Raw genomic sequence first — 27,983 nt, 5'->3', positions numbered from 1 at the left:
GTCCTAGATCTCTTCTTTGTCACTAAATACTTGTCATTAAACCAATAACTCATCCACCCATTCTCCAATTTTGCATATGTTAATGAAATGGTCTCATTGGTAAGTCCAAGAAAGTTGGGGATTTATGAGATTGGGAGAGACACTGTCTCTTGCTATATATAATCATGTATCCCTAAAAAATGGAATGAAAAATCATCTCTAATCTAGTCCAATTTAAAGTTTAATTTTTTTGGAGAAATGCAGAAATACAGAAATATTACGATGAGATATTATGTAACACATGGGGTATGCATCAAATCACAAACTAAACACCCCACGGGCTTAAAAATGATTAGTATCTTCCTTTTAATCTGCCATTTTGCAATACTTGAAATCTTCCTTTGTTTGTCTTTGCTTTCTCTTGTCAATTACCTATAATAATCTTTCTCGTTTGCCAATAATTTGTAATGCCCTTCCTAAGCCTGTAACCTTAAAAGAATAAAAATTTAAATTTCTAGTACCATCTGCCTCAACCGGTTAACGGCTTGATACCATTAACTGCTGAGGCATGATATAAAAACAGAATAGCTGGGAACTATCACCATTTGAGTCAGTGGTAAAAGAAAAAGTTAAAACACCACTAAAAATTGAACATTTCCATCTCCGGTAACGAGCTCAAAAAGATAGGATGAACCCAAAAAAAAAAGAGAACAGAAATCGAAAACAAACACAAAAATCTACATAATTAATACATTCTGGTAGTGTCAGTTCATCAGCTATTCAATCTCTTTGACAGAATATCCAAGTGTAAGATAGATTAAAGGCCATCTTTCTATCCTAATATACCTGCTTTTGGTGCTTACCATCACCAAAAAGAAAAATGGCATGTAGTAGATGCAACAGACTTCTGTCAAAAGATCTGCAACTACCTGACTATGTAAAAGGTTGGAGGAGAGGAGGAAAAGTAGAGTATCTTGAATCAGTTATGGCATAGCTGCTTCAGAGGAAGTAATCAGGTGTTCTACGAGTAACATCAGGTTCTCCTCTCCTTGGAGCTGGCTCAAACTGCATGAAGATGAACTTGACAAATTTTACAAACACAAAAAAAACATCCAAGAATTTGATTTCAAAAGTTAGCTGTTGCTCTTTTACCTTTATTTGTGTACACACGTGTATGCATGTATAGGAAAAGGAAAAGAGGAAGGAGGGGAAGAAAGAGGACAAGAAGGAGAGAAGAGAGAAACAGAGACCTGGATGAATGTGTGACTCTTGCAATCATCAACTTCCAAGATAGAAGCCATGTTCCCACAGCGATAACAATAATTAGGGGCACTAAATATAGTAACCACCTTTTGTTCCTGTTCCAAGGAAAATAATTGGTAATTAAAAAACCCAAAGCACTTTATACTAAGCATACAAGCAAATATAATAATTTAACTCTGACAATCGTGATTACATGTGCCCAGTTAAATCCATCCATAACCAGCTGATGAGCTCTAGCAATCAATTTTAAGTTGTTCATGTGATTGAATTGTTCAGATATATCCTGCAAACAAGAATGCAACATTTTGATATTAAAAAAACTAAAACAAAAGGCAAGACAACCACAAAACCTCAAAGAATGGTCACTCATGAACATTAGTTACCTGACCAAAAGTATACCCAGCACCACGTGGTGAGATACCCCAACCACATCGATCATCTGGATCAGACCACAATAAATCACACATGGGCCCTTCATGGGGAACCTCTTGAACACGATCAAAGTTTCTTATATTATCCAGGGTTTCAATTGAAGGGGACAATCCACCATGCAGACAAAATATTTCAGACTCCACCTAAATTGTAGAAAATGGCACTACATCAGTGCATGGAAATTCCACTTCAGTTCTAGGAGGTACAAAGTCAACTGTGAGCATTACCAAAGCTATATATCTCTTTAGCTGGGACTAAAATAATACAGTAATCAAGTAGGTTATCTTGATTTTACAATAACCGTTAATTAATCAATCTTCTTGTGCAGTGAAAACCATTTTTGGGGAATTTTTTAGCAGTTTCTTTAATCTAGCTTAAACATAAATACAAGAAACAGCCAATTGCTTCTATGGCATTCTAGAAAGATTTGATGTCATTTTTTTATGGTAGGAACTAAGAGAACTCTAGTTCCTGCTTTGAATGATCTCAATATGCTTTATAATGAGATTATAGATAACAAGCTATAAATCCCGACATTTTCTTGCCCAACCAAAAAGACAATGAGAATTATTCAAAACTTAAAATTGAAATATGAATGAATATTTTAAACTAATATAATATAATACTAGAACCACAACAATAAAAAGTATGGAGGACAACAATAGTATTCAACTGCAAAGCCAAATGAAATAGAAGACCACTAAAACATAAATGTCAAATATCAAAAAGACTAAGGCCAATATGTATGTCCTTAGTTCTTTCTTTCCTTGAATTTATGTTGGTATTAATTGAAATCCAAATAGTTTGCACCTTGTACAAGTTCTACTCACCAAAGCAGTTAATGGAAAATAGTCAAAAAGGTCTGTAAAGATCTTCCAAACGTTAGCATTGCCATACCTGTAAGTAAATCACCATAAAAAGTATCATCATGGAGCTGCAAGTGGAAGAAGCAACTATACTGTCTCCACATGACTCCAATTTATCTGAAGATTGAAGGGTATACCTCCAGAAACTCTACTAGTTTTATATATCATATCAATCAAAGCAAATACAATAATACCACTTGATTCTTTTAACTGGAGAAAAAAGTAGTTTAAAAAATATCATTGAAAAGAAAAAAGATAAAGAATAAGAAGACGTTTAGTAAAGCTAGCACAATTATGGCTCATGATACTACACCCCTTGTAATGAAGGTTGTGCAATAGAAACTCACTTTCGCAGACATTCATCATAAAACCCATAAACTTGAGTGATCTGCCAAAAAGAAAAGAATGACTAAAGAATTAACTTGACATTCAATATGATAGTTGGTCAAAAGTTCATATTAAACTTTGAATTAAGACTCAGATATGCAAAATATAACACCATAAAATGTCAAACTTTTGTGTGTGTATGTGAACATGTGTTTGGACAAGGAAGGAAGGCATGGAAGAAGTTGCAAACTTCATACCTGGCGGCTTTCATGATTTCCTCTGAGAATGGTAATCCGCTGTGGGTAACGGACTTTTAAAGCCACCAATAGCTGAGGGAGCAGAAAATCAATATCATCCAAATGAAATGCATAAATGGCCTAACCACTTAAGCTTGCTAATGATCTCTGATGTTGCTGATTTCAATTTACAAAGATTATGCTAGTAAATGGAAAACTGTCCATGAATGTAGTAATATAACATGCACCTTTATGAACAGAAAAAGTAACAGTAGGCAACAACATTTGACTCCAGTGTGTTAAGAAATATCTAGCATCAATCTACCATGGAGTAGTGATAAAAACCACCAGAAAAAAGTTTCCCATGATGTTCCTCCTTAATTACATTGAAGTTAAAGTGATAAATAAGATAAAATGCAGTTGCTCTATACCCAAAACTCCCTATCCAAAGGAAAATATAATGTAGCTCGCCATCTCTCTAACCGGTATTATCAGCCCAACAACAAATAGAAATCTTCCAAAAGGCAAAAGCATCTCAAATTCATAGCGTTAAAGGTCATTAATATCAAAACAAGTCAGGTGTTTTTTACTAGTGCTCATAGGAGCATGTAGCCAAATTTCATTCACACAGCTAGCAGCCAGAACCCATAAAAGTCTTATATTGTTTCAGCCTCTAGACCATACATTAGCAGAAATTAGAAACACATTTTCATGACAAAGGTAGAAAAAGGCATTTTGTAATTTAACATTTACATACCGTAACAGTTTCAACAGAATAGTACCCACGATCTACGTAATCTCCCATAAACAAGTAGTTTGTATCAGGACACTGTCAATTAAGATAAAACCAACCATAAGGCATAGGCTCAATGGAAAGACTGATCATGAGCATGGGAAAAAACAAAGCAAAATTATGTAACAGATGAGGTTTAATCAAGCATATGATAAGTTGTAATACATCCTAAGAATGCCTGAATGACACTGATAGGTCACTATCTAATGATTAAAGAGATTCAACATTAAGTAGAAAATTTTTATTGAAACATAACTCTAATGCAAGAAAGTGCCAGAGACAAAAAGCTGACATGTCTAACCAATTCAAAAGAGAATAAATTAAAAATATCTGCACTACAGTGACAAGATACCTCTGCAGATCTACAATCTTCAAACATTTGAGGTATCAACTAATTATTTTACACATTCCATCAGCTGAAACAGAATAACTGAATACCAAAAAAAAGAAAAAAGGTCACAGTTAGAACAAGTACCTTCCCTCCAATTCGAAAAAGTTCTGCAAGATCATGAAACTGCCCATGAATATCACCACAAATTGTCACAGGGCTTTTCACAGGCTGTGATAAAAAACAAAAAACAAAACAAATCAATGTTTTCCAATTTCAAGTACGAACAATCTCAACATTTCCAAAGCACATCCATAAATAAACACATACAGATCACAGACTCCTGAAATAAGGGACTAAACACAAGCAAGACTAAGATAATAAACCTGGACATTGCTTTCTCCCATTAATATTTCCTTTGACTTGTCACATAATGCTCTGACCTAAACAAGGCAAGATGAAAACAAATACAGTTACTAACAGTTATATTCCCCCAAGATGAAACAGGGGAGAAAAAAAAAGGAATTCCATTCATCAAACTAAGAACAACATAATTCAAACAAAACGAAGAAAACTGTGGCTTTAAGAACAGTTTAAACACACAAAATTTTCCATGCAAATACCCTGCGAGTGCATTTGGTTCGGGGGAATCCACAAATTTTCCCCATGAATCTTGATGGTAGGTATTTGTTTCTCACGTTCGATTTAGGGTAATCCAATTATGGGAGAAAATGTTAGATTCCTAACAGTACCCAAAGCTCTAAAATCAGAAACCCACCTCTCCCTTGGTATTTTAAGATTCCAAAGGAGAAAGTTGCCTTATTTCCAAATTTGACCTAAGTTAAAAATTTGTCACATATCCATTACCCTTTCGAAAAGCAAGTCTAGAGATCAGTTTTAACTTTTTTTAAAAAAATTTGCCTTGTTTTTTATTCAGTTTTAATATGTTGTAATTAAGGCATTTCTTCTTTAAAATGCCTTAATTGTTACATATTAAAATTTTGTTTCTTCCTAGAAACACCATAAATGAATCATATTAAAATTTAACTATCCCTCTCAATTAAAGCGTTTCTTCCTTCAAGTGCCGTAATTGAGGAAAAAAATCAATTAAGGTGTTTTCTTTGAACAAACACTTTATTCAATGTTTTTTCCAGAATCTTTACCAAAACATCAAATAAGACGTTTCTTTGAACACATGCCTTATTTGACCCATTCAAATACAGCGTTTCCTTTTTATGAACACCTTATTTGATAGACAATCTTTCGGAATCTTTACAAAAGCAAATAAGGCGTTTCTTTAAACAATCGCCTTATTTACAAAGCCCATTCAAATAAGGTGTTTCCTTTGAACAAACATCTTATTTGATACTTTTTTCAACATAGTTACAAAAGCAAATAAGGCGTTCAGCTCTTCCAAACGCCATAATGGATATTTTTCTTATATTTTAATATAGCAATTACCGCTTGATGTGTAGTTAAACACCATAATTGGGTATATTTAATTAAAAAAATTAAAATCTTTCTTTTCTTTTGCTGCCAAAGACATCATTTGTCGTTTAAGTATTTTTTTATCAAAACAAAATGAAAGGTTGCCTACAGCTTGTCAAGGAGATTATAATAATTATACATGAATTAATAAACCAAGATTCTCCCAACCAAACGAGTGAATCTGATTACGGGATACCCCAAAAATAAAACAAAATCCCAGGTATCAAACTTTCCCAGGTACCACACTTTCTCTGGAATCCAAGATTCCGCAAACCAATGCCCCATGATTTATTTCAAAATTACCTACATCGAATAAATAAAAAATTTGATTTTCTTTTACTGCTTTAAAATTTAAAAAAAAAGTTACACTTTTTATTCAATAACTCAATTAACTCTAAATTAAATTTTAAAATTTTAAACAGCAATAGAAATTGGCAATAAATATTGCAAATTTGCAATAATAAATTCAATTCAAAATCACTTTGGATATTTATTTCGCAGCGGAACAGAGCCTAATCGATTAGTCACCAATAAAAAAAATCATATTATTGAATTAATTCAGCCGTACTTTCTTGGGAAACAAACAGATCGTGAGAAAAAAAGGTACCTGCTCCTCCGAAAGTGGCTTGCACTGCATGAGCTGCGAGATCTGCTCATCGAGATCGGTGGCTGAGTCTGTTGGTGACGGATTAGCGCCCATCTTTGATTTATCAGTTGGAAGAATCGAGCGTTGAAATAGTTATCCGGATTAGGGCAAACCCTAACCCTAGTTTGGATTGGCAAATTTTCTTCTTTTTTTTTTTCGTTTTTCTCTCTACACTGTCCGGCTCCCCTGCTTCTGTTACGAAGACGAAATAAGGGAGCGCGTGAATTGAGGCAGCGAGTGGCGCATGTTGGGTGTTAGTATCCGGCGCAGAGCTGGATTTCGATCACTTTTTCCCTATTAACATTTTATGAGATTACCTTATTACCCCCAAAGACTTTTATATTAGTTTCATCCATTGTTGCTCTTTCCTTTTTAAGTTTAAAGGAAAATGAGAAAAATAAATTACAGACTGTAGTGCTTCTAACTACATCCATTTTTTTCTCCCCACAATCACTTTTTTTAGTTATCTTTAAGTAAAATTATTTAATTATTATTTAATTTCAATTTTAAAATTTTTTATATACATATCTAGTAAGTTATATAATTTATGAAATTTTTATATCTAATAAGTTATATTTAGAGTTTAAAAACTATCAGTTTAGAAAAAAATTTTATATCCTGAAAAAAAAATTTTAAATTAAAAAATTACGATTTGTTTCATATAATTATAAGTTTATTTATAAATTGATAAAAAAAAATTATACATACGAATCTTTAAAACTTTTTTTTAATTTAAATGATCTAAAACCAAAAAAAAAATTTATTTTAAAATATACGAATCTGGATACTTTTAAAAGTTTTCGAAGTTATAAATTCGAAAACTTTAAAAAAAACTGAGAGATTTACAAATTTAAATTTTAAATGTGAAAAGAAGTTTGAAAAAATTAATTAAATAATTTAATATATAAATTATTTAAAAATAGCGTGTGAGGAAGAAAATAAAATGTGTTTAAAAGCTTTATTTTATGAGCACTTTAAGAGTTAAAATAACTAAACTTCGCTCCTAGATTCTCTAATTTTAAAATATTGAAAATGGATTAAGGGTATGGAATGAAAATACTTGTTTATATATAACTCAAAATATAATTGAGAGGTGCTAAATGCACTTTATTTTTTCTTTTCATATCTTTATTTTAATTTTTAATAAGTGAAATTATATAATTATTTTTCTCACAATTTTTTAAATTTTATAACTTTTTAAAAAGTTATATAATTTTTCAAAAATGAACTTATGAAAAATTATGAATCTTTTCAAAAATAAATTTTCAAAAAATCATATGATTTTTCATAAATTTATTTTTGAAAGATGAGATAATAAAAATTTTACTTAAAATGTTTCTTAAATTTTCACTATCCCACCTCCAAGAAATGAATTTTCAAAAATTCATTTAACTTTTCGAAAATCTATTTTTAGAGAAGTTTATAATATTTCAAAATTTTATCTTCAAAAAGTTATATGATTTTTTGAAGATTTATTTTAGGAAAAGTTTATGATTGGTTTCCGAAAATCCATTTCAACAAAGTTATGTGAAAATTTAAATAATAATTAAGTAATTTTATTTATAAAAAATTTAAAAAAATTTAGAATGTGAAAATAAAATATTCAGATGCATTTAACAACCCTCAATATGATTAGATTTTATATATCATCGAATTTTTGAAAATATATATAGTTGGTTAGTTATAAATGTTCAACATAATTTGTTGATATCTTTTACAATTTCTATTATAATGTAGAGGTGGAAAAATAAATCAGCATCCTTCGTTTCTTTCGCATGCAAAAAAAACGCATGTTCAATCACTTTTTGCATAATCATAATTTACAATATATTTATTAATTAATTATAAAAAGCTTAATATTTTTACAAGGATAATACTTCTAAATTTTATTAAAAAAAAAAAATCCATGATCTTTTTATTTTACAAAACTAAGGCTATAAACTTTTATTTTGAAGTTAATTTAAGAAATATATCATATGATTAAAATCGAAATAAAAGTGTCTCGTAAGATTTAAAATATAATACTTAACTATATTGTGATTTGTTTTATTATTTTGTTTACTTCAAACAATTACTTTTTTTATTTTTTTCATCTCAATTTATATTATCTTTCTAAAAATTATTCCTTTAACTTATCTTCAACTTCTCTCTCTAACCAAATCAAACCCCTAAGCATTCTATAATTTATCTAGACTAACTTTAAACTCAAGAATAAAATCCAAAAATTAAATAACATTATGTTTAGATAAATATTAATAAAGAAAAAGAAATGAAAGGAAAAGAATGGAAAAGAAAGTTTTTTAAAGGAAATAAAAAGATACATGTAACCATTGTTTGGATAATTAAAATTAATAAATGAATGAAAAATAATTATAACAACCATTGTTTGAATAAATAGTGAAAAAATAAGGAAATGATTTATTATAATAATTTTTTTCAATTATAACTTTTCATTACTTATGATTTTAGAGCATTCATAGACCATGATATGTTTACTATCTCGTCTGACTTCACAATTGTTGCTATATCAATGGTTTTTAATCAAGTGAAACAAGAAGATATTTTACAAACATGTATTGATAGATTTTGAGCTAGTCTGTCATCTCATAAACCTAAAAAATATATATCTATTTATTCAACAATTCATCCAAATTAAATCACACAAAAAAATTTTTATATTGGAAGATATATGTGAAACTTACTTAAAAAAATATATGGCTTTGAAAAAATTATAGAACGATTGTGATCTGCTTACATTTTTTTATTAGATTTTTAATATTATTAAAAAGATAGACATAATAGTATTTTTATTAAAAAAAATCAACTTTCCTTTTCCTAACTTTTCCTCTAAATTGGAATATTAAAAAAATTAAATTTACAAAAGAAACCAAATGTTATTTAGTTTATAACTTTCCCTTTCTTTAAATTAATAATTTATCCAAACAAGGGAAATAGGTTTTGTTTCCTTTACATTCATTTACTTCATCTCCTCTCAATCCAAACACATTATAAAAAATCACTACTTGCTCCGCTATTGATCACCGGCCTTGGCTTCATTTCTCTTTTGTGTGGCACCATTCCTCTATTTCCTTATTTGCCTAATACCTAATAAAAGCTCAATATACGATAAAAGATGTTGCTACAATCTTCTCTATTTGAGCACTCTGAAACATAGATCAAAATTCAAAACCTTTCAAATTGTCCTTGCCACTATTTGCCACTCAAGAATTTTAAAATAATATTTCTTATTATATTTCAAAACCTTAAAGAGAAGAGCTATACGATAAAAAAAAAATCGAAAATTCTTATAATGAAAATTTTTTTTATTTGTTTTTTGGGTGTTTTGCTGCTAATTTGTGTATCATGATTGTTTGACAATGGGTGATTGATGATTTTTCATTGCTAAGTGGGTTTTTTCTAGTGGTCTTTTATAGGTTTAGTTAATTACTGATTATGGGTTCACTAATTGTTGATATGTGTTGAGGCTTTGTTATGGATTTTTTGCTATTTGTTTTGTAGATTTTGGCTTTGAATTGATTGTTAGTTTTTTTTTTTTTTAGTTATTGAATTCTGATGAATACTGGCTACTGAATTGTTTAAGGTTATTCATTGTCCAATTTTCTTCTATTTGGTTTTATATTTATCTACATTTTACCGCTGTTTGCTCAATTGTCTAGGTTTTGCTAAATAAAAAATATTGTTTGCTGAAAATGACTTTGACTAAGTTTCTGGATTAGCAAATTCATTATCTCTTTAAAATCAAATAAAATTTTTAAAACCTAACCAAACCATTAGAGAGAGAATTGATTTGGTTTTAGAGAAATAATGAATAAATTTTTAGAGAGAGAATATGAATCAAGATGAAAAAAAAATGGCAAAAGTAACAGTTTTGAAGAAAAAAACAATAAAACAAATAATAAAGTAGTTAAGTGTCACGTTTTAAATATCAAAAGCACTTTCATTTTACCTTAACCATATGGTATATTTATAAAGTTAACTTATTATTTTATTGTAATTAAATCCAAGATAGTATAAAATATTTAATTTTTTGTAAACTTTTTTACTTTAATGGTTTAATTTGTAGAAAATGTTTGCTTAGATTTATTTGGATGAGTTAAATGACAAATATTTGAGATAATATTATTTTAAAATTTATGTCAATTGGACATAATTCATCAATTCTTTAGATTTAATGGATATAATTAGTAATTACAATGAAATAAAAATTTATAGCCTTAATTTCATATAATAAAAGGTTGAGAGCTTATTTGCACTTTGGAATAAAATTCGAGGATTTATTTGGGTATTAAATACATATTTTTTATTTTTTTTAAACTTTAGTCTTGATTGTTAAGATGTGAGTTTTATTCATTGATAATGTTTAAAATATGATTTTGATTGAATTAAATGATTAAATTGATTTAATTAGATTAATAGGTTGATTATCGAATTAATTTTAATTAGTTATAAAAAATAATTTTAGACAAATTTTTATTTTTGATTATTTTGGTTTAAAAAATTAAATTAACTAAAATTTTATTCGAAATATAACAAAATAAAAATATAAAATTAAAAATGTAAGAAATGTAAGTTATTAGAATTTTTAATTTAATATTTAAGTATTTGAATATTTGGTTAAATAATATTATTTAGTTTATTTTAAATATGAGAAATTAAAAATATAATTTAACTCAATTATATTTTATTATTTAATTAACAAAAAATTAACTAAAACTTTTGAATTTAATTCAGTAATTAATTTTTGAAATTAACAAGTTCATTGTCAATGAAAATAAAATATATACCCTAATTTTATTATTCAATGTAAGGTTTTTTAAAGTAACATTAATTTATTTAAATGTAATTACAAAAAAATATAAAATTAAAAAATACACATATCTTTTGACTTAAAAAAAAAAACTTATCATTAAAAATTACCCATAATTTTCTACTATTATTTTCTTTTGAAACGTTTTTCTTTTTAAAACAAAATCATTTGTTTTCATCAGCATAACGTGTTTGCCCAATTATAGTTTAATTAAACCTTATATGATTATTCCTTAAACAGGATCATATTACAATCAGACAAAATAAATATTCAATTTATTTTCTCATAAAGAATCACTTAAACACTAATTAATTGTTACTATCCGTAATTAAAGATATATTAGAACGTTGTCTGGCCGTTGATGGGAGCTTTTAGTTATGAGTTTATGACGCAAGCCAAAAATTGTACGGTCACCGAATGACCTTTTGTAGATTTTTTCTCACTCTCTCTCGTTTCTAAGCTGCAACCTGGACGCGACACCAAAGCAAAAAAAGAAAAAAAAAAAAACAAAAACGAAGCGCAAAGAAAAGAAAAGAACAGAAAAGAAAAGACCAAGAGAGAAAAAGTTTTCATCTGATTTTGAAAACCATAAAGTAACAACAAAAAAATCAAGACACCCGATTTTTTCGCTTTCTGACCCCATCTTGCAAAAGAATTTCCAACAAGGTTTCTGCTGTTTCTGTTATCAATTATAGTGGTTTTTTTGTTTTGGTATTTTTTTCTTTGTAAATTCTTTTTTTTTTTTTGCATTTTCATTATATTGTTCATATTTTTTCAGCAAATTTTTGGGTTATATTAATTGCATTTTAAAGTTTTTTTTGTCGACTTTGCTTGCATTTTCATTGAACAGGTCTGATCTACAAAAAGGGAGAGAACAACAGGACTTTTTGGAGGATTTAAAATTTTGGGTTTTGTTTTTTGGTTGGATTAGGTTTTGTTAGTTTTTTTTTCCTTAGGTTTGGGAAATTATGAGAACTTCATGGGCAGATTCTGTAGCAAACTCTGCATCTGAAATTGGAGTTTCAGATAACAATTCCTTTCCTCGTCCAACTCGATCCACTTATGTCCCACCCCACCTTCGTAACCGTCCAGCCTCCGTCGCACCTAACCCGTCAGGTCCGGTTACTGAGAAGGCAAGTTTTAGCGGGACCGCTGGTGGGTCCCAGTGGTCACGTTGGAGCGGCGGCGGCGGGACAAAGCCTGAAATCGGGCGTCCAGGTCAGGGGTATGGTTATGCTGGAGCTGGACAAGGTGGCAGCGGCGGTGGTTGGAATAATAGAAGTGGAGGTTGGAATAGGAGAGAAAGGGAAGTGAATCCATTTGGTGATGAAGGTGAAGTTGACGATACAGAACAAGCTTTTAGTGAACAAGAGCATACGGGGATCAATTTCGATGCTTATGAGGATATTCCGGTGGAAACTAGTGGTGAAAATGTGCCGCCACCTGTAAATACATTTGTTGAGATAGATTTAGGTGAACTGTTGAATCAAAACATTAGGAGGTGTAAGTATGTTAAACCGACTCCAGTTCAACGCCACGCGATCCCTATAGCATTAGGAGGAAGAGATTTGATGGCTTGTGCTCAAACTGGGTCAGGGAAGACAGCTGCTTTTTGCTTTCCAATTATTAGTGGAATTATGCGGGAGCAGTATGTACAGAGACTGCGTGTAGCACGAACTGTTTACCCTCTTGCACTCATTCTATCTCCCACTAGGGAGCTTTCTTGTCAGGTGAGATTCTTAGAAAATGTAATCTTTTAGAATGGTTTTATGTGTTTTTGTTCTGATAATAATGCACTTTCAGATACACGAGGAGGCCAAAAAGTTCTCGTATCAAACTGGTGTCAAGGTGGCAGTTGCCTATGGAGGAGCACCAATTAACCAACAGGTTGTTATTGCATCAAATTAGGTTTTGAATATCATTCTTGCTCCATATTATATGACATGTATAGTTATTCTTATTTACTGTGTCTCATGCTAAACTAGTTTACTTTTCTACATTTTATCTATTTGTTTGATCTAGGGATATTAACTTGTTTAGATTAAGTATCAAGGAAACTTAGTTTATGTATTATATCTACATCTAATCATGTTGTATGACTTATCTTTTTTATGTTCTTATGGGATCTTTTTTTTTTTATTTTATTTTTTGCTTTTCTAGTTATCTCCTGTGACTTTTGGCTTATTAGTCTCCTTACAAACCCCTATCTCTCAGTACATGAGTATTCATTGTTTCCTTCTTTTCCTTTGTTTACTAATGCTTTGTTCTATACTTAGTTGCGAGAGCTGGAGAGAGGAGTTGATATTCTTGTGGCAACTCCTGGGCGATTGGTTGATTTGCTAGAGAGGGCTAGAGTGTCATTGCAGATGATTAGGTACTTGGCCCTTGATGAGGCAGATCGCATGCTTGATATGGGTTTTGAGCCACAAATCAGAAAGATTGTTGAACAAACGGACATGCCTAATCGGGGTGTTAGACAGACAATGTTGTTTAGTGCCACTTTTCCAAGAGAGATACAGGTAGGTTATAATTGTTAAATATGGTTTCTCTGTTGATTCTCATTTTATCTGTTATTTGAGTTTCTGAGCCGTATTTTTTGACATATCCCACTGATACGTTTTGCACTTATAACTATAAAATGTTTCACATTGTGAATGAGTTTCATGTTCTTCTGGAATATAATTTTGGTGCTGGTTTGAATTCTTTGGGTATCTCTATATATATTTTATGGAAAATGGAAATTGTTAATTAACCAGGGTAAATTGACTTTGCCCTTGGCATTAGCTAAAGGACTAAATGATTGGGTGGGGTTGGTTATTTCACTTTCAAAATTTATGAATCCAAAAGAAGCAAAAATGTTATTTTGCCTTAATTTTGCTTTAGAATGATTTCCAAATGCGATTAAGATGATAGAGAGTTTTTTATAATAAAAAGAAAGACTATTCAAATTACATCACATAATTCCTTTTTAATTTGGTGGCTATGCAGAGACTTGCATCTGATTTTCTTTCAAATTACATATTCTTGGCTGTTGGGAGGGTTGGGTCAAGTACTGATTTGATTTTTCAAAGGGTTGAATTTGTTCACGAGTCTGATAAGAGAAGCCATCTCATGGATCTTCTGCATGCGCAGAAGGAAAATGGAGTTCATGTCAAGGTAATGTGAGACTCTCTTTTATGCACTTGCATATTGAAGTTCCATTATCCATTTTTTAACCGTTGAGGTTAATTACTAGATATATTTGTTTTGATGAATATTTTACATTCAGGGTGCTAATTCAGGTATCTGGTCTCAGTGAGTTGATAGGTTGCAGATAATTAATACTTGTTGATAGTTGTGTGTGTCTTTGACTTTGCAGCAAGCTTTGACATTAGTTTTTGTGGAGACTAAAAAAGGAGCTGACTCATTGGAACATTGGTTGTGCATTAATGGATTCCCAGCAACGACCATCCATGGTGATAGGACTCAACAGGTAAATGTTAAGAAATAAATTTGCTAAAGAGAAGTGAAAGAATATGGCCTTTGTGGTTGGGTGGAATGATATACTTGTTCTTTGAGTGCGTTTCTTGATGTGTGATAACTACACTTAATGTTCCTTTTGCCTGTGTTATATGCAAGTATTATTAATTCCATTGAGCATTAATATCATTCCAGTGACTTCTGGATGCAAACTTGAAGGTTAAGAACTTTTTTGGAAGCCAGAATTAGACAAATGATCTGGATTTTTCATTATGGTATTTGTTAGATATACTAAACCACGTCTTTGGTGGCATTAAAATGTGTTCATTCTCTCTGCTAGTCAATTCATCTTTAGTGATCTATTTGTTATTTGAAAAACATTTTGGATAGGTTTTCTAGGAGTCTTTAGGTAGCTGATTCTAACCTGGAACAAACATTTATGCCAATTGCCAGATACATGAGCTACTTGAGCTGAGATTGCAGTTAATAAGTATTTCCACAATCCTCAATTGGGAAGGCTTTTATTTTTGTTCTAGCTGAAATTATATCCTTTTGACTTCTTATGCCTAATTAAAGTTTGGTTTGGGAAAAGGTTATTGCATCCACCTTTTAGTAGTAAAACAGGTTTTTTAGTTGAAAGTTGGTCTGAGTTGTGTTGCAGTGTTTATGCCATATGCTATATGTTCACCTTAATTTGGCAGGAATATGTCTTTACATAAATGCTACGGGTTTGTTTTGTATGCAGGAAAGGGAACTAGCATTGAGATCTTTCAAGAGTGGAAAGACCCCAATTTTAGTAGCTACTGATGTGGCTGCTCGTGGTCTTGATATACCCCATGTAGCTCACGTGATCAACTTTGATCTTCCTAATGACATTGATGATTATGTCCATCGGATTGGAAGGACGGGGCGAGCTGGTAAAACAGGGTTGGCTACAGCTTTCTTTAATGAGAGCAATTTGTCCCTGGCAAGGCCACTTGCTGAGCTAATGCAAGAAGCAAATCAAGACGTACCTCCATGGCTCACCCGTTATGCATCCCGGGCTCCTTATGGTGGTAACAAAAATCGACGATCTGGAGGAGGGCGTTTTGGTGGGCGTGATTTCAGAAGAGAGGGTTCATTCAGTAGGAATCTGGATTACTACGGTGGAGGGAATAGCGGTAGTGCATATGGGGTTGCTGGCAATTATGGTGGAGGGTATGCTCCAGGTGTGACAAGTGCTTGGGATTAGGTCCCACTTTATACTGGATTAATTTTTTCATGTTTTTCTTGAGTATATATATTTTCCATCAGATTTAATTCCAGGATTATTCTGTCTCCATTGTCACTATTTCCATTTGCATCTGGGTTCTAACATAGGACATATTCTTATGAGTTCTGTAGAGGGCTGTAGGATTGATGGTTAATTGCTAATGAGCAGACATTGTTGTGGTTGGGATGGTGACATAGGAAACAAACTATTTACTTTTAGCCTGTCTGCTGGTCACTAATGAGGTTGTAGTTATGGAGGGTGATATAGGAAACTCCACAACAAACATGGAGTGATAAGTAAAAATATCAACATATCAAACAGGTGACAGTTGGGGGAATTAGCTCAGATGACAAACTAAGGGGCTACTTTAGTCATGAGCAGGGTTTAGTTCAAATATACTTACCAAATCATAACAAATAGAATCTGCTCTGACTGAATTGACAAAGAATATGAAAATACAAAGATTGGCATTAAAATTGACAATGCTAAAGAATCCTACACTAGTATGAACTGGACTTTTACATCTTACCATTGCACGACTTTCTGAGATCAGAAGTCTTCAATGTTGAAAGGACCCTATAGATACAAAGCGAAAGTGTCAAGCAAACAGGTCCAGAATAGACATTGCACAACTAAGTGAAAAAAAAAAAATCCTTTGTCAGATTGGAGAACCATATTTTTCTCATCTGGCGGTGCTTCTATGGCTTGAGCTCTTGCAAAATGGCATTAATGTGGGTTTCCCTACATAATTATTCATTTCTAACTTCTTTAACATGAAAACAAAACAAGCACAATTGACCCTATTAATCAAATAAAAAGGACTTAGATAAGTCATGATACAATTGAAAAATATGGAAGGTCTTCTAACTCTGAATAATGTCAACCTGACATAAGCAGCAATACATCCACGATTGTTGCATCCTAATAAACTTCTATAATCATAATTTGATATTTTGCTCTCATACTGAGGTTAGAGATTAATCCACGATTGTTGCATCCTATTAACCGTAAATATCTCAAGTTTTAATCATCTTTCCCTTTTAATGGATAATTCTGTCAGGTAATCATTACTCTTTACTGAATTCATCTTCCACATCTGAGGTTTCCTCATAGTGTTCATCACCTGTTCCAATCTCTTCTTCCTCGGTCTCTTCTTCTTCTTCTTCTTCTTCCACTCTATTCTCCAAGTCTTTCAGTAAAATGTCCTCCCGAGGTATCAGATTCACACCTTTACCACGATAAAGAAGCCCTGTCCTCATTACATGATAGAACTTCCGTCTCAGATGAACAAGAGGATGTGGGTTTACTAGCTTTCCCCGACTGTATCCTTCCTTGAGAGCCACAGTTGTTGTTTTGCATTTCAAGGACAGGTAGAAAATCCCCGGATATCTAGTAAATAATCGAGTAAACTTGTGTGGGATGTTCAGTTCCTCTCTCAAGCTTCTCAAGTAGTTCCTCTTGGTCTTCTTGTGAATCGTCAAGCTCAAAAACTCATGCAACACACCAACAGCCCTTTTCTCCATAAGCTCACTATTTGGATCAATATGCCGAGAATCTTCATATGGAGATATGTAGGGAAGCTTCTGAAACTCCTCCATCCAAGCTCTAACCTTCTTCTGGTCTCCATAACCCCTTGGGAAATTCATTGGGAATGCCAATGTGGTTTGGCCCCTCTTAAAATGCCTGTACTCATCGCCCATCTCACCACCCTCATTACTTCTTTCCAATGCTGAAACAGCAAATTTCTCGCGCCATTGCACAAGTCGCACAGCACCAACACCAGTCGGTGCCTTAACAAACCTAAAATGATCCGGGTATTTCGGGATCAACACTTTCTCAAAGTTATCTGGCAAACCAAGATCCCATTTCAGATGATGCAGGGACTGAAGAGGTGCAGTCCTACTTTTCATCATCATAAGCACCCTAGAAAGCCTCTCTACGGTATCATTCTCATGCACCTGGTGTATGCTTTGCTCTTGTGAATCTAACAAGAGTGCAGTGCCAGTCAATTGAAAGCAAGGCAAATTAGCATAACGCGCATGTGGGAATTCTTCAAAAAGAGTAGGGTACCTAAAACAAAGTAGAAAAATTTTTTTCAATCACTAACTACTATCCTACATATTCAACTCAATAGTCAATACCACTTTATTAAACAAGGAATACCACTTTCTTTTCATTGCCTAATACAAGCAGCATATGACAGTACAACAATTACCGACTAATAAGCATCCACTAACAATGCAAAACCCCAAATTGTCACTCTCATACCTGCAGGTACAGTTTGATATTGCTTCAAGCTTCTGCCATCGGGCAGAAAAAAAAACACAAATTTTTTGCAACAAAATGGGTGGTTTTGATATTACATTTTAATCAATTTTCATTTCTAAGCAATCATGATTTTACTTTCTACCATTTGCTTTCATCAGATAACTTCTTACAATGCAAATAGTAATTAGCAAAATAGCAATCAAAATGGAGCCTTTTTTATTTAGTTTTCGTTGCAAAACAGGGCAAAAACATCAAAAGGGTATTCAAAAATAGAGGAAAGAAGACCAAAAATACCTGCGCAAAAAGCGAAGAACAGGGACAGTGAGGCCAAGGAGCTTTTGCCAATCGGCAAAAGACTTGGCAGTAAGATAACCGGTGGGCGACCGCTTTATAGCATCCTTCAAGAGGCAAGCCGCTTTGAGATCGGTCTCAGTATCGATGACATGATCAAGGCTCCGGTTCTTCACCCATTTCAGCCTCACCTTTACTATGCCTCTCACTTGTTGATGCTCAATCTGGGGATGTGAAAGCAGCTTTTTTGTTAACGAAACAAAGTGTTTTGCTTTGAACATTGTTTGTAGCCTGAAAATTCTCTAATTAAGGCAAAAATTATAAGCTTTGGCGATTTTTTCTTCTGTTTTTATTTTTCCTGCCAAGGGAAGAACTGAACCAAAGTAGATTTTTTTTTTTAAGCCGAAACCCAAGTAGTTTTGCTATCTGCTTTCGTGTTGGGTTCATCAGCCCAAATCCGAATGTCCATTTTTTTGGAAGCTAATATTTATTTTCTTATTTGCTAATATTTATTTTTTTATTTGCTGATTCTAAATATTATTATTATATAATTAATAAAAAATTATCTCATATAATATGAAGTTTTTTAAACACTTCAAATAAATTAGTGTCGTAACGTCTAGATCCGGAGATCTATCGCTAGACATTGACTTTCAGGGAGTCGCCACCAATCTTTTTTATCTAGGTGCGATTGGTCACCTAAAGAATCTGTCCTTCCAGGGAACACCTAAGTTTAAGGGTCCCTAGAAGAATAGGTTCAGGTCTGCTGACCAGAACAGGGTTCGGGAGTTCGGTTACGTGTGAGGAAGGTTATAGCACCCTCACAACGCCCATCAAAAGATGGTACCAGCTTGAATTTGTGTTATCCAAAAGCTTTAAAATTTTACCAAGTAATTAGTTATTGGAAATTATTCTCAATTGACTCTAATACTTTTAGCAGAAAATTGAGAAAATTCCCTCACCTCAGGAGTATGCAAGAAAACTACTGTTTCACTTACAGAGGCTCCGTCGTCGGATTATTTAAAGAAAAAAACAAAATCAAAATTAAGATAGAAAGGGAGGAAAGAATGATTTTTTTTTATAGGAAAAATTGATACTTTCAACTTTTCCCTAAAAATATTTTTTGGAAATTTTGATTTTCAAGGAAAATTGATACTTTCAACTTTTCCCCAAAAATATATTTTTTTTGAAATTTTGATTTTTAAGGAAAATTGATACTTTCAACTTTTCCCCAAAAATATATTTTTTTTGAAAATTTATTTTTCTTTTAAGGAAAATTGATACTTTCAACTTTTCCCTAAAATATTTTTTTTCGAAATTTATTTCTGAGGAAAATTGATAGTTTCAACTTTTCCCCAAAAATTTTTTTTTTTTTTGAAATTTATTTCTGAGGAAAATTGATACTTTCAACTTTTCCCCAAAAATATTTTTTGAAAATTTATTTCTAAGAAAAATTGATACTTTCAACTTTTCCCTAAAAATATATTTTTTTTTTGGAATTTTTTTATTTTTATTTAAAGAAAATAAAATAATAAAAAATAAATAAAAAAAATATTACATAAACCTAATCTAATAAATAAAAAATAAAATAAACAAATAAACAAAGAAAAAAAATTCAAAGAAAAAAAAAAAAAAAAAACCTGGAGCGGCTCGGATCGTGGCTCGGCTCGGCTCGGCTCAAGGCAGGAAAACGGCTCGGGGGGAGCGGCTTGGCGGCTTGGCTCGGCTCGGCTCGGCTCGGAGGGGGCTGGCACGCGCGGGTCAGAAAGCGGGTCGACGCCCGGGTCGGGTCGGGTTGCGGCAAAACGCGCGGATCCTCTGGGTTACTTAAGGCCAAAATGACGTCGTTTTGGGAGGGTATAAAAGGCACCTTCCTCCGTTTTTCGACAGAACGCTCCTCCCCCTCTCTCTCTCTTCTTCCTTTTTCTCTCCCTTCTCTCTAGAAACCGAAGAACACCGGTGCCGGATTCTGGAAATTTTCGCCAGAATCTGGAAATTTCACCGGAAGTTGGCCGGAAAGTCGCCGGTTTCTGGGATTCTTCGTCGGAAACTGGGCAGGTCGCCGGAAACTTCAATGTTGGCCGGAATTTTCGCCGAAAAATTCAAACTTCGCCGGAATTTTCGCCGGAATCTGGAAATTTCCCAGAAATTTCCAGAAAAAATTTTCGCCAAAAATTTCTAAAAAATTTTTCTCACTCCCAGAACACTCCTAAACTTTTTCTAACTTCCTATACGCCTCATTTTCTCTCAAATCAGTAGCTTTACTTACTGTTTTCTGTGTTCCTTGCATTCTGTTCCAGAGTCCCTTTTATAGGGATTGATCAGGAGTTCCTGATCAATTCCAATTCCTCCTTGGACGGGAATTCAATCTTTGAATCCCACTGGACTCTTCTGATTGAATTCTCATTTCCAATAGGATTCTTCAGCCTTCAATCTCAGCCCTCCAAAATTAAAATCAAAATAAATAAAAAATACTAGATAATTAGAAAAGATAAATCAAAAGATATTATAAAAAAAAAAATCTGATAATCAGGAAAAATCAGAACAGATAAAAAAAAAAAATATATATATAACTATATACATATAAATCTAATCTAATAAAAAATAAATAAATATATACATAATAATAAAATATATAAAATACATAAAATACAAAATAATACAGGACAAATTGAATTGGGCCCTACCCATTTGGACCAGGCCCAATTGATCTGGGCCGGACCCAATTGGGTGTCTACAATTAGTATCAAATTTTTAATTTTTTAATTTTATATTATGAATATATTTAATAAGATATTTAAAAATTAACAAATATATATGAAACATTTTTATAAATAAATATCACATTTCTAATTTCTTGATAGCAAAAAAAAAAAAAAATCTACGAATTTAAAAATTACGTCAATAATAACAATAATAATGGTATAGGTTAGCTTTTGGAAAGGAGCAGAACTGCAGAAATACAGAACCGAACTTTTTGTTTTTGGCCGAACAGAACCGAAAATCAGCTTTGGGTATTTCCAGAGAAGATGGAAGGAGAAGAGCAGACATTGATATGGAACAAAGAAACAGTGCCCAAAGTGATGAAAATAGTGAGCGCAAGACTTTGTCAAAGAGACCTCATCTCTGTCCTTTTTGTCGGCCCTTGGCTTCACCGCATTCTCATTTCCTACCCTTCTCTTTGTCTTGTACTTTTCTCTTGTCAACAAATCTCTCCTTTTCTTTTCTTCTATAGATCTTTTCCTTTTTTTTTTTTTTTTTCAGTTTCTCATTTCTTTTTTATGATCTGGGTATTTGTTCTCTTTTGCCAGGCTGTTGATTTACGTGAGATGAGTAATGCTGGAGGTCGATTCGTAGCTGCTCTTTCACTGGTTTGTCAATTTTTCATATTTCTTCCTTTTAATTTGTAAAGTTGTAATTTTTTTTAATCTGTTCTTGAAATGTTAGTAGCATTGGATTTTTGTTAGCAAATACATAAAAGGGTAGACATATAGGCTTAAAGCAAGTAAATTTTTGCATTTTCTTTGTAGCCAAGATATCAGCATGTGAAGCAAATAGGCCTTGAATTTGCACAAGATATAGATGATGATCGTCTCGAAGTCCTTAAGAACGAGGTGAATTATTGTCCAGTTATTCTTTGGAGTTTGTAGATGTATCTTTTATTGAAGAATTTAGGAAGAAATAGGCTAAATGTTTTCGGTTGCAGTTGGATGTAATTTATGCTTTTGAGACATTAGAATTGAGCCTGATTCCAAATATGTTTCTTGATAATATTTTAAGCATTCCAGTTTTCAGATTCACTTCGAGGCCTTGAGTTTTTAAATCTGAATGGCTGCCAAAAGATATGTGACAAAGGAATCGAAACTCTTAAACAGTTGTCCTAAATTGAAAGTTTTCTCTATATATTGTAATGTAAGGTATTTTCACATTTCCCTTATTTGGTATGGATATATTCTGACTTATGTTTTTATAAGCAATCTTTCTTTAATTTATAATTCTAATGCATCTTTCGATATGGACTGAGCTTCAGGGCAACTGATATTGGTGTGAAGCATCTGGTATAGAACTGCAAATATATATTTGATTTGAACATAACTGGCTGTAAGATATTTGATGACTAACTGGTGCAGTTTTCACCTTTTATTGTACAATATTATAAACATCAACACTGATAAGGGTGCCATAAATTTGACTTAACTTATACTACATTTGGGTTTTGTATCTTCTGCAAGGCCTATTATGAGAGGGTTGCAATACAGTCTTTTAAGCATGTATTTTATTAAGGGTGATTATGTTGACTGAACCTCAGAAATTCCTAGGAATGAAGTTCGTGAAACCATTTTTTCCTGAAATGGGAATTGTGGTACAAATGCAGAGTAGCAATGAGGATAATTTTAGGGAAAGATGAACTTGTGGGAGGTTTAGGATGGTGGCAATTACAATTGAAAGAGGGATTAGATTATTTATTTACAAAACAACAAAAAATTTCATTATTGCTCAACGAGGAGTGATTGAGACTTGATGTTCTGGGTAACAAGAGAATGGGAAAAAGAGGATACTCAACTGGAGACTACAAAAAAGATACAATAGCCTATGATTTAATGAATCACATTAGATTGGATAACAAAAAGAGATCGCATACATCCATTTGAATTGTTGATGCATAATAGTGCCTTTTTTGTTAGATTTTGCTGTAGCATATTGTGCTTTTATAGTAAGTTGATTTGAACATCCAAACATGCTCAATTGCAGACTTGAAACTTGTTTTTCTTTCTACATGAAAAAGTTTTGTTGTTTGCACCATCACCTTGAATGTTGTGCAAGGGGTTTGGTTTACAACTTTACCGTGAAACTTTTATAAATTTGTTTTCATCTTTTTAAATAGTTTATAATTGTATATTTTAGTCACTAATCAAATATGAAAGTCAATTTAAGGTATCCTGTTTGATTTTCTTTGAATGAAGTACTTTTATGTGACAATCACAGAATTTATCAGACAAAAGTTTGCAATTTGTAGCTGACAATTACCAAGAGTTAGAGTCGTTGAATCTGACTAGGTATGCTAATCTGCTTTGCTTAGGTTTTAGTGGGTGTTGTTCATTAGGATTTAATAATGTATGGTTGATATCTGCTTTTACATATTATATATTCTCTACTGCTACTTTTTCAGTTATCTTTTAGGCAAACATTTGTTTAAAAGATGGTGACTAGATGATAAATGTCAGTAGCTGGCATGCAAGCTCGTCTGTCACACAAAGAAAATGATACTTTGCTTAGTTAATGTTGTTTCACTTCTTTTTTGATACCTGCTGATGATGCTTGTGTCTTGTGATGATCTGGTTCCAGTTGTTTCAAGATGACAGATAGTAGCTTGTAACAAGTATTGGTTAACTGCTCCTTTCTCCGAAGTTTAAATCTTTATGCACTTTCCAGGTATGCTATATTTTCTTCACCTGATAATCTTTGGTTCTTTTTTGTTACGGACTTATGGTTCCTAACTTGTGTCACTTTACTTCATTGCTTGTGCAGCTTCACAGATGAAGCTTACAAGAAGATATCTGTTCTATCGCATCTAAGATTTGTAGATTTGTGTGGTGCCCAAGTAAAAACTAAGGTTTCTGAAAAAGTTTTTATAGGATGCAGTTTGTCAAAATTGAAACATTTGATTGCCAAAATCTCTCAGATGAAGGACTTTCCTGTTTAGCTAAATGCAAGAAACTTGTATCTCTCAATTTAACATGGTTGGTGAACTATCTCGTACACAATTCTGTATGGCAAAGAAGGTAATCTGATACAATGTAACAGCCAGTGTTCTTTATTTATTTGTTTTTCTTTTTTATTTCTAACAGGTGTGTACAGGTCACTGACATGGGGTTCATAGCTATTGTTGAAGGTTGTACCTCTCTTGAATTTCTCAGGTAAATGCTGAGTGACATATTATTTAATTTTGAAGAACCATAATAGGTATTTTGTGCCTTCAAATGTTGTCTCTTGAGTCTTCTCATTATTATTGTTATTATTATAATATTTTAAATTCTGCATAGCAATATTTCTCTTTCCTCGTGTACTATTGTGATGGAATGCATCCTTCAAAGAGTTCAAGCTTGGCTGCCTCTGCCCTCTAACCCCTCTGCATCATGAGTCTCATATTCAGTTGCAGCCTACTGGAGTAATACCAAAAGTATTGCAATGCATATTTAAAACAATAACAAGCGAGAATATCTTGTTATTCTGTTGTCAATCTAGATTTGGATTCATAACATTCATGGATATTTCAGTACCATATACTATATGCATCAAAATTCATGGGCAACAAATAATTTTAAATTTCTTCAAATAAAAGCATGAAACAATTAGTCATATCTCATAATAAGTTCACAAATGAGAAAAATCATTTTCTATCTCATAATAAGTTGACGAAAGAGAAAAAGCATTTTCTCCATACTTTTTTTTCTCATTTAGTGAATGTGCAGATGTGAGAATGGTTAGATTTATAAGCCATGAGTGTCTGATGCTGATTTGTGAAGATACAAATGTCACCCTCTAGCCTATAAATTCTGCTCATGTAAAAATTTTTTATTCCTGATGACTTGCAGTTTGTTTGGGGTAGTTGGGGTAATGGAAAAGTGTCTTGAGGCCCTTTCCAAGTTTTGCTGAAATACTATCATAACTCTTGATGTTAATGGATGTATGGGTATTAAGGTAAATAACTATTTTCTTCTCTCTATAAGGGATTGTCCTATGCTTATTTATAGGAAAGTTATGGCAGTTATTTTTCAGTTAAGAATCTTTATTGTTGTATTCATATCAAAGAAAAAAACCCTTGCATTTAGATATCATTCTGCTCTTAGGTGGATGAACATACCACTGTATAAAGGAAGGGAAAGCAAATGTATTGGAGTGCTCAGATGTGAAAATAATGTTTGGAAGGACTACTTGAAAATGAAAAGGCATCCTGTAATATGCACTGCCGTAAACTTTACTAGGGAGTCGAGTGCTCAAATGTATGTCCATGTGTGAAGTGTATCCATTTGTGAGCTTGCTCAAACCTGACAGTTGACACCTATTTGCTCATCATGACACCATTGAGAAGTTCCACATCTCAAAAATAAAACTTATTTTCCTAAGAATTATTAATAGTTAATAAAGCATGCACAGTGCTTTTGCTAATAATTTCAGTAAAATTCTTTTGCTAAACCTATATTGATGTCTGTTGCACAGACGAAGCCATGATGATTTACATCAGTTATTCCCACAGTTATTCCCACATCTGAGATGCTTCAAAGTGCACAGCTGATCGGGTGGTACGTTAAGCTTGAAACAGTTTGATTCTTTTAGGGCTGCCAATTATATTTTGATGCTATTCGTTTTGGTTATGGATGCAAGTGGATGCTTAAGCATGATGCCACCGTGCAAGATTCTGAGCTGCACAAGGTAATGGGAACTGCCATTTCCATCATGTTCATCTGTTCTATCAAATCCAAGAAAATCAAACTCGACACAAGATTCTCTAAACATTTATGTAGGACAACAATCATTATAGAACTAAACAGAAAGTCAAGCATATCAAACCAAAGTTATTTTTAACAAAAAGAAGATACATTAATCCATGTGATTATGATTGCATGGCGATTTGTCTACATGTTAATGGTAAAGATTGATAGTAGGAGTTGCCAGGTTAAAATCCTCGCAATCCTCCACACACCAACCCATCCTTCTTCCTTGCCCCTGCTGCTTGAACTTGTAGAGGTGCCTGTCACTAAATGTTATAACCACAAAACAGAACAAATATCACTAATGATAATAATGAAAAAAAAAATCCAACAAAAAAAAAAGGATTCAGTGACAATTTTGTACTGATAACTGATCAGCATTACCGTCGACTGCGTTACTATTACCCTTATCGGATGTGGCGGCAAATTGCTCAAAAACCTGAGCATCTGTTGAGTTTGGAGGCAAGTGTAGAAGCTCTGCATCCAAAAGAAACAAAAGCTCAGTAAAATGGTAAAATCAAGTGATAGATGATTTAGTACTGACTGCAATTTCTTTCTTTGTTTCTGCATTAATATTTATAAACTCCTAAATATGAAAAATTATAATATTGAGACATGAAATCACATATTTATACATTTGATAACAAATGGAACAAAATACAGAAGGTTGCTGACATGGCCTGGTTACCAGTCATATTTTGGACTATGAAGCAAAGTGGAAGGGTACCTGGGCACTCAGAAGCATTAGATGGAGCGTGGCAAAATGAAGGGAGGCTCAAGGCTAGGGTGGCATTTACCTTGAAACCAAGGTCGGGGTCGTTTCGATCAGCAACCAGGAGGCACAAGCACTTCTTGGTCTGGTTAATTTGTTTTCTGAGGTTACTGCAACATGTGGTATCAGGGATTTTAGTCTTTCCACCAACAAAAGGGATGCATGTTGAGAGAGCAACTAATTGGTTAGAACATTCCTTTCTGTCTTTGGCCAAGTCTGAGCTCACACAGCTTTGAAGTATCAGGAAAAGGAAGCAAAAAAGGGGTACTCTAACACTGCTTAAAACCCACATTATATTGAAAAACAGAGGGAGAAGTGAAGTCATGAGCTTCAAGTTCTAAGGGAAACGAGATGAATTTATACATGCCAAGAACACAAACTTTGATTTGGTGAAAAAGAGGAGTCATTTTCCAAAGTAGATTTCTGAATTTTGAGGGGAAATTGAAAGAAAGAAATGTTTTAAAAGGAGCAAGTTTCAGTGCCACCAAATAAAATTTGAACTAGTGTACGTGATTATGAAATGATCATGACTTTTGGCGGCTAAATGGAGTATGATTGGACAAACATTAATTGCGGAAGTGAAAGTGGTAGGCAATGATTGTCATTGGCAACCGAAGCTCAGCAAATATTACTTGTTTAAGCATTCGTACAAGACGAGGAGACTGAAGAAACAATCATCCTTTTCGAGATGAGAGCAGGGCACCTATGTTTAGACACGCAAATTCAGACTCCGACCACATCTTAAGCTTACAGGGAGGAAGGCTTCAGATGGAATTTTGGGTTTTAGCTCATTTCAGTCGAGCCTAGTCCTACTATTATTTTGTTTGGACTTAAGATGGAAATTTGGGTTTGATCTCAGTCGCATCTAATCTATTAAGTAAAGCCCAACTAAATGACCTCTCACTATGTAGATGAGATAAGACTAATTAATAATATTTCATTGATAGTATTAAGTTGGGTTTTACATTAGATTATCACTTAATGTTAATGGGTACTTAATTTTAGTTGTAATATATCTTCTTTTTGTTGCATTTCAAAGCTCCATTTTGATGTGAAAATGGGTATACATATTGGTGCATGGAGGCAAAGTGGAGACATGCAATGCAATGCAAAGCAAAAGGCCTGAAAATGGAAGCGCTCTAACTGGTTTTTGAGCAATGGGGATTATGAGCTTTCACAAGTAAGAACTTTTTGTGTTAACCGATATAAAACAAGCAGGAAGGATCGAGGATCCATGATTTTCCTTTGGAGACAAACATTTG

General features: G+C 32.7%; 5 protein-coding genes across 19 annotated transcripts; 2 read left to right on the top strand and 3 right to left on the bottom strand.

Moving 5' to 3' along the window:
* Positions 1–596: 596 nt before the first annotated feature.
* Positions 597–6,585, bottom strand: LOC111293758 (serine/threonine-protein phosphatase PP2A-4 catalytic subunit-like). The gene is made up of 11 exons (XM_022886685.2): positions 6,320–6,585; positions 4,611–4,667; positions 4,372–4,455; positions 3,861–3,932; positions 3,125–3,196; positions 2,888–2,928; positions 2,505–2,571; positions 1,626–1,817; positions 1,436–1,525; positions 1,230–1,337; positions 597–1,044 (listed from the first exon to the last, which is right to left on the bottom strand). The coding sequence occupies exons 1-11, from the start codon at positions 6,410–6,412 to the stop codon at positions 979–981; spliced, it is 942 nt and encodes a 313-aa protein (XP_022742420.1). The 5' UTR covers positions 6,413–6,585; the 3' UTR covers positions 597–978.
* Positions 6,586–11,500: 4,915 nt separating this feature from the next.
* Positions 11,501–15,975, top strand: LOC111293761 (DEAD-box ATP-dependent RNA helicase 37-like). 3 transcript variants are annotated; one of them, XM_022886688.2, is made up of 7 exons: positions 11,501–11,852; positions 12,037–12,916; positions 12,990–13,073; positions 13,463–13,705; positions 14,175–14,342; positions 14,545–14,658; positions 15,391–15,975. In XM_022886688.2, exons 2-7 carry the CDS (start codon positions 12,155–12,157, stop codon positions 15,874–15,876), a joined length of 1,857 nt encoding a protein of 618 aa, XP_022742423.1. In that variant the 5' UTR covers positions 11,501–11,852; positions 12,037–12,154; the 3' UTR covers positions 15,877–15,975. The 3 variants fall into 3 exon arrangements, with proteins under 3 accessions (XP_022742423.1, XP_022742425.1, XP_022742424.1); XM_022886689.2 differs by having other exon boundaries at positions 11,725–11,897; XM_022886690.2 differs by lacking the exon at positions 14,175–14,342.
* A 696-nt stretch (positions 15,976–16,671) lies between these two features.
* LOC111293762 (Ubiquitin carboxyl-terminal hydrolase family protein) lies at positions 16,672–18,851 on the bottom strand. Its single transcript, XM_022886691.2, has 2 exons — positions 18,460–18,851; positions 16,672–17,967 (listed from the first exon to the last, which is right to left on the bottom strand). The coding sequence occupies exons 1-2, from the start codon at positions 18,735–18,737 to the stop codon at positions 16,965–16,967; spliced, it is 1,281 nt and encodes a 426-aa protein (XP_022742426.2). The 5' UTR covers positions 18,738–18,851; the 3' UTR covers positions 16,672–16,964.
* A 2,483-nt stretch (positions 18,852–21,334) lies between these two features.
* Positions 21,335–27,752, top strand: LOC111295345 (F-box protein At3g58530-like). Of its 12 annotated transcripts, XM_089743867.1 has the most exons (12): positions 21,338–21,644; positions 21,768–21,827; positions 21,987–22,070; positions 22,245–22,373; positions 23,443–23,513; positions 23,803–23,889; positions 23,986–24,197; positions 24,306–24,374; positions 25,053–25,158; positions 25,678–25,760; positions 25,843–25,890; positions 26,641–27,752. In XM_089743867.1, exons 1-4 carry the CDS (start codon positions 21,486–21,488, stop codon positions 22,338–22,340), a joined length of 399 nt encoding a protein of 132 aa, XP_089599993.1. In that variant the 5' UTR covers positions 21,338–21,485; the 3' UTR covers positions 22,341–22,373; positions 23,443–23,513; positions 23,803–23,889; positions 23,986–24,197; positions 24,306–24,374; positions 25,053–25,158; positions 25,678–25,760; positions 25,843–25,890; positions 26,641–27,752. The 12 variants fall into 12 exon arrangements, with proteins under 12 accessions (XP_089599995.1, XP_089599994.1, XP_089600001.1 ...); XM_089743866.1 differs by having other exon boundaries at positions 25,678–25,890; positions 26,613–27,752; XM_089743873.1 differs by lacking the exon at positions 25,053–25,158 and having other exon boundaries at positions 22,252–22,373; positions 23,986–24,374; positions 26,613–27,752.
* LOC111295346 (non-specific lipid transfer protein GPI-anchored 22-like) lies at positions 26,083–27,046 on the bottom strand. 2 transcript variants are annotated; one of them, XM_022888804.2, is made up of 3 exons: positions 26,677–27,046; positions 26,334–26,426; positions 26,083–26,215 (listed from the first exon to the last, which is right to left on the bottom strand). In XM_022888804.2, the coding sequence occupies exons 1-3, from the start codon at positions 27,044–27,046 to the stop codon at positions 26,094–26,096; spliced, it is 585 nt and encodes a 194-aa protein (XP_022744539.1). In that variant the 3' UTR covers positions 26,083–26,093. The 2 variants fall into 2 exon arrangements, with proteins under 2 accessions (XP_022744539.1, XP_089599988.1); XM_089743862.1 differs by having other exon boundaries at positions 26,084–26,215; positions 26,355–26,426.
* Positions 27,753–27,983: the final 231 nt, after the last annotated feature.

Source organism: Durio zibethinus, chromosome 14 (assembly GCF_047325235.1).
Source record: "Durio zibethinus cultivar Kanyao isolate XHJ-2024 chromosome 14, ASM4732523v1, whole genome shotgun sequence".
NCBI classification, from domain to species: Eukaryota; Viridiplantae; Streptophyta; class Magnoliopsida; order Malvales; family Malvaceae; genus Durio; species Durio zibethinus.
This window is presented reverse-complemented; position numbering and strand designations above follow the sequence as displayed.